General features: G+C 45.0%; 1 protein-coding gene across 1 annotated transcript; it reads left to right on the forward strand.

Moving 5' to 3' along the window:
* The first annotated feature begins 708 nt into the window (after nucleotides 1–708).
* sp5l (Sp5 transcription factor-like) lies at nucleotides 709–3936 on the forward strand. The gene is made up of 2 exons (XM_024404496.1): nucleotides 709–1156; nucleotides 1682–3936. The coding sequence occupies exons 1-2, from the start codon at nucleotides 1103–1105 to the stop codon at nucleotides 2810–2812; spliced, it is 1185 nt and encodes a 394-aa protein (XP_024260264.1). The 5' UTR covers nucleotides 709–1102; the 3' UTR covers nucleotides 2813–3936.

The following is a 3936-nucleotide window of genomic DNA, read 5'->3' on the forward strand; positions in this document are numbered from 1 at the left end:
ATTTAAGCCATGTATTTTCGTGTGTAACTGCTCATGACCTGCTTATCATGAAGATCAAATAACAAGTAAAGACCCCACTTAATTTCAAGCGATGTTGCAAGCGCTGTAGACGTTGCTGATAGAGTTCAGCAATTTAAGAATATTATATTTAGAATGCACAATAATTATTATTATTCCATTCATGCAAATTGTGTTGTTCCAAGCACTGTAGGTAATAATAAATGGAGTGATCTTGGTTTAGATTTTTCTGTCTTCTAAACTATATTGATAATGTTATGTGCAGAAATGCCAAATGGTGATGCTTATTATTACGATCAGGCGTATTATTAATAATAGTAATAGCCTACACGTGTAATAAAGTTGCCCATTTATTTAACAAAATCCGCGTTGATATGCAGTTTATATGCAGAGAAAATCGAGAGCACATCCCTCCCTCAAATTGTACGATATTACTAAATACCTTTTTCACGCCTCAAAGTTTTTCAGAACAATTGAGGGAGGAGTTGTTTTGCAAGGTCAGCATTTGGTTGAAATTGAGTGCAAATTATGAGCAACCCTCTCCGTCAACCAACTATCAATGTAACCCCCTCCTCCCCAATCAACCCCCCCCCCTCCCTTACTCCCCTCCTCACATCTCCTCTCCATACTGGTTCTCATGGAGACCCCGTTGAGAGGACCTTGCCTCTTTATAAAGACAAGATACAACTCATGCAACTGCCTTTGAAATAATCCACAGGATTTCTTGCGATAGTCTCTCCTTCACTTGCACTTCAAAGAAGCGTTCTGCTCTGTGGCTGTATGCGACTGCTGGTGACTGAAAAGAGGACCCACATGAACTGGAATTAGTTTGGTCATTCATTCGGAGTCAGACCATTTTAAGCGTTGTAACCAAGCGGACGGAGGACCGGATACTTGCCTTGCATGACACAGGATTACTTTGTTTCTGGATAGGACTGTTTCTAGTTTCAGGGTCAATCCAAGACCCGGGTGCTTGCTGCGCTTCTCTCCATCGACACCGCGCACCTTCCCTGTTAAACTCGTTCATCGCTGCCTTTCCGCGCAGCTCGTGTTGCAGGTGCGGAGACACAGAGCGCTTGGACAGATGGCTGCGCTGACGATACAACGGAATGACAACTTTCTACACACCTTTTTACAGGTTTGTAATCGTTTTGATACGAATCAATATAGGCACTTCTATACAGTTTATTGCGTCTGCATAAATGTGCGGCAATCATTTGTTCAGGTTAATAAATCGAGTTCTAAAATGTGATGTTCAGTAGGCTGTATTCTCTGTCGCGTTTATAGCTAAGTAAATGTTTTATTATTTTAAAACCTGACAGAATGAAAGAGTGTTAGGAAGTTTTAAGTTGCACAGAAACTGTTATCATGATATAGTTGTAGTCATTTGTATATGTAAAACTTCTGTTATCTGATATTGAAGAACAAATAAAAGTACCTCGTGAGAAATTACTGTTATTTGCACACAATACATTTTTTTAAATACACAATAATCACTTGAATTGCTATGATTCCTGAAGTTTCACCAGACGTATTGTAAAAGCATCCTGTGACAACATGTGATGTAAAAAAAAAAGTACTTTATGAAAAAATGTGATAGATTGATTAGCCTGGGTCATTAGTGTGAGTTAGTGAATTATGTTCTTTATCCATCTTCCACCAGGACCGGACCCCCAGCTCGTCCCCAGAGGGAGCCCCCAACGCCCTGTCCTTCCTGGCCACCACCTGTAGCCAGGCCTGGCAGGTGGGTGGCACGGTGGGCTCTGAGAGCTCCCAGTTCCCCTATGAGGGGGCGATGGGGGTGAGCTCAGCCTCTGGGATGTTCCAGCTCTGGAGCAACGAGGTGGCGGTGGCCCCTAGTTCTAGTCTCAGCGCCTCCAGTCTCACTGCAGCTGCACATCAGATGACATTCGCGGTGCCCAAGGTCCAGTTCCCTGTTGGCCCTGGACAGAGTCTGCCTTCTGGCCTGGGTCCTCACCCCCACGCGCTCTACCATCACCACCACCATCACCACCACCACCACGAGCTGCCCCTGACTCCGCCGGCCGAGCCTCCCTCCGCCTACTCTTTCGAGCTCTCCCCCGTCAAGGTCCTCTCATCCCAGAGCCAGGGTCCCAATGGGCCGCAGTACTACCCCCAGCATAACGGCGTCTCTGTGGGACAAAACTTCCCCGGCTTCTTTCAGAACTCTGTATCCTCCGCCAGGCACCATCTATCCGGCGGACAACACCATGTAGGGGAGGAGGGCCAGCAGGGCTGGTGGAGCCTCCCCCAGACCACTGGCCACGGAAGCCCCACCAACCACCACCCCTTTTCCCTGGGCCGGCAGCTGGTCCTGGGCCACCAGCCCCAAATCGCAGCCCTCCTACAGGGCACCTCCAAGGGCCTGTTATCCTCCACACGCCGCTGCCGTCGCTGCAAGTGCCCCAACTGCCAAGCCAACGGCGGGGGACTCGAGTTTGGCAAGAAACGACTGCACATCTGTCATATCCCAGAGTGCGGCAAGGTGTACAAGAAGACGTCTCACCTGAAGGCCCACCTGCGCTGGCATGCCGGGGAGAGGCCGTTCATCTGCAACTGGCTGTTCTGCGGGAAGAGCTTCACACGCTCCGACGAGCTACAGCGCCACCTCAGAACACACACCGGGGAGAAGAGGTTCGGATGCCAGCAGTGCGGGAAGAGGTTCATGAGGAGCGACCACCTCTCCAAACACGTCAAGACTCACCAGAGTAGGAAGAGCCGGTCTGGTGGGAACACGTCGGACTCTCTGTTGGCCAATATCAAGAGAGAGTAGAACGGACTAGAGGGGGGGATTCAATAGACTCTATATAGAGCCAAGAGACTGCAATATGTGATGATACTGTAACTGCCACAGACCCTCCGAGGGAGAGTGGTGCGGACCACAAGGACAACCTATAGACTATTAACCTCTGTAGTCGTGACCATTTTCAGCCCGTCAACAACACGCTTTTGAGAGGTATTTCACAACAAGGGAAGCAAATCGAGTGGTTCAGGATTGTGATATGGACACAGAGCGTTCACTGGGCATTTCTAGGTGTCGCACAAAAAAGGATCTCCCATAGCAAGGGGGTAGCCACTCTTTACCTTTGATGGTGACATTATAACCTGGTTCCCACATTAATCAGCTGTCAATGTCCACGGTCAAATCAAATCAAAGTTTTGGTTGGTCACGTGCACACGGTACAGTGAAATGCTTGCTTGCTAACTCAACAATGCAGTACCATAATATCAATCAAGAATCAAATGCCAACTACAAAAGTCCAATAATAAGAAGTAGTAATAAAAAGTCCAAAAATAACGTAAAAACTAGTGTTAAAGGTATGTACATAATTGAATATACAGTATGATTGATTTTTTTTTTTTCAAAACGAAGACTGTTTTTAAGTAGTAAAGTGGATAGCAGCTTGAATAGATAGTCATAATAAGAATTCCGAGGTCTTCATTTTATTTTTGATTGAATTTGTCATATTGAAATATAAATCAATTCAGCAAATTTATGTAACATGCAAGTGGATCCACTTTCTGCATGTTTCATCTTTTAGAATCTGGAATTCAGAAACATTTTTGATACTGGAATGTGAATCACATGAGAAAGAAAATGTATCTGAATGAAGTATAACACATGTAGGTTGATTTGAAGAAATTTGCTGTTTGGCCAAATGTATATATTAATCTGACGGTTGATTGTGGGATCAGTGTTATAATGTTTTATTCATGGATATATATAAACCCCTATCTCAGTTTCGTCTGTTGCTGAAATTGATTCTTGTTATTTAATCAGAATGTGAATTGCCATTCCTATGTGTACAAACCACAATTTGTTGGAAGACTTTGTAAATAATGTATCACTTTCACAGACAACTTCATTGAAGTTAAGACTGCATGTACATTTTAATA

This window comes from Oncorhynchus tshawytscha, linkage group LG22, assembly GCF_018296145.1.
Source record: "Oncorhynchus tshawytscha isolate Ot180627B linkage group LG22, Otsh_v2.0, whole genome shotgun sequence".
NCBI lineage: Eukaryota > Metazoa > Chordata > Actinopteri > Salmoniformes > Salmonidae > Oncorhynchus > Oncorhynchus tshawytscha.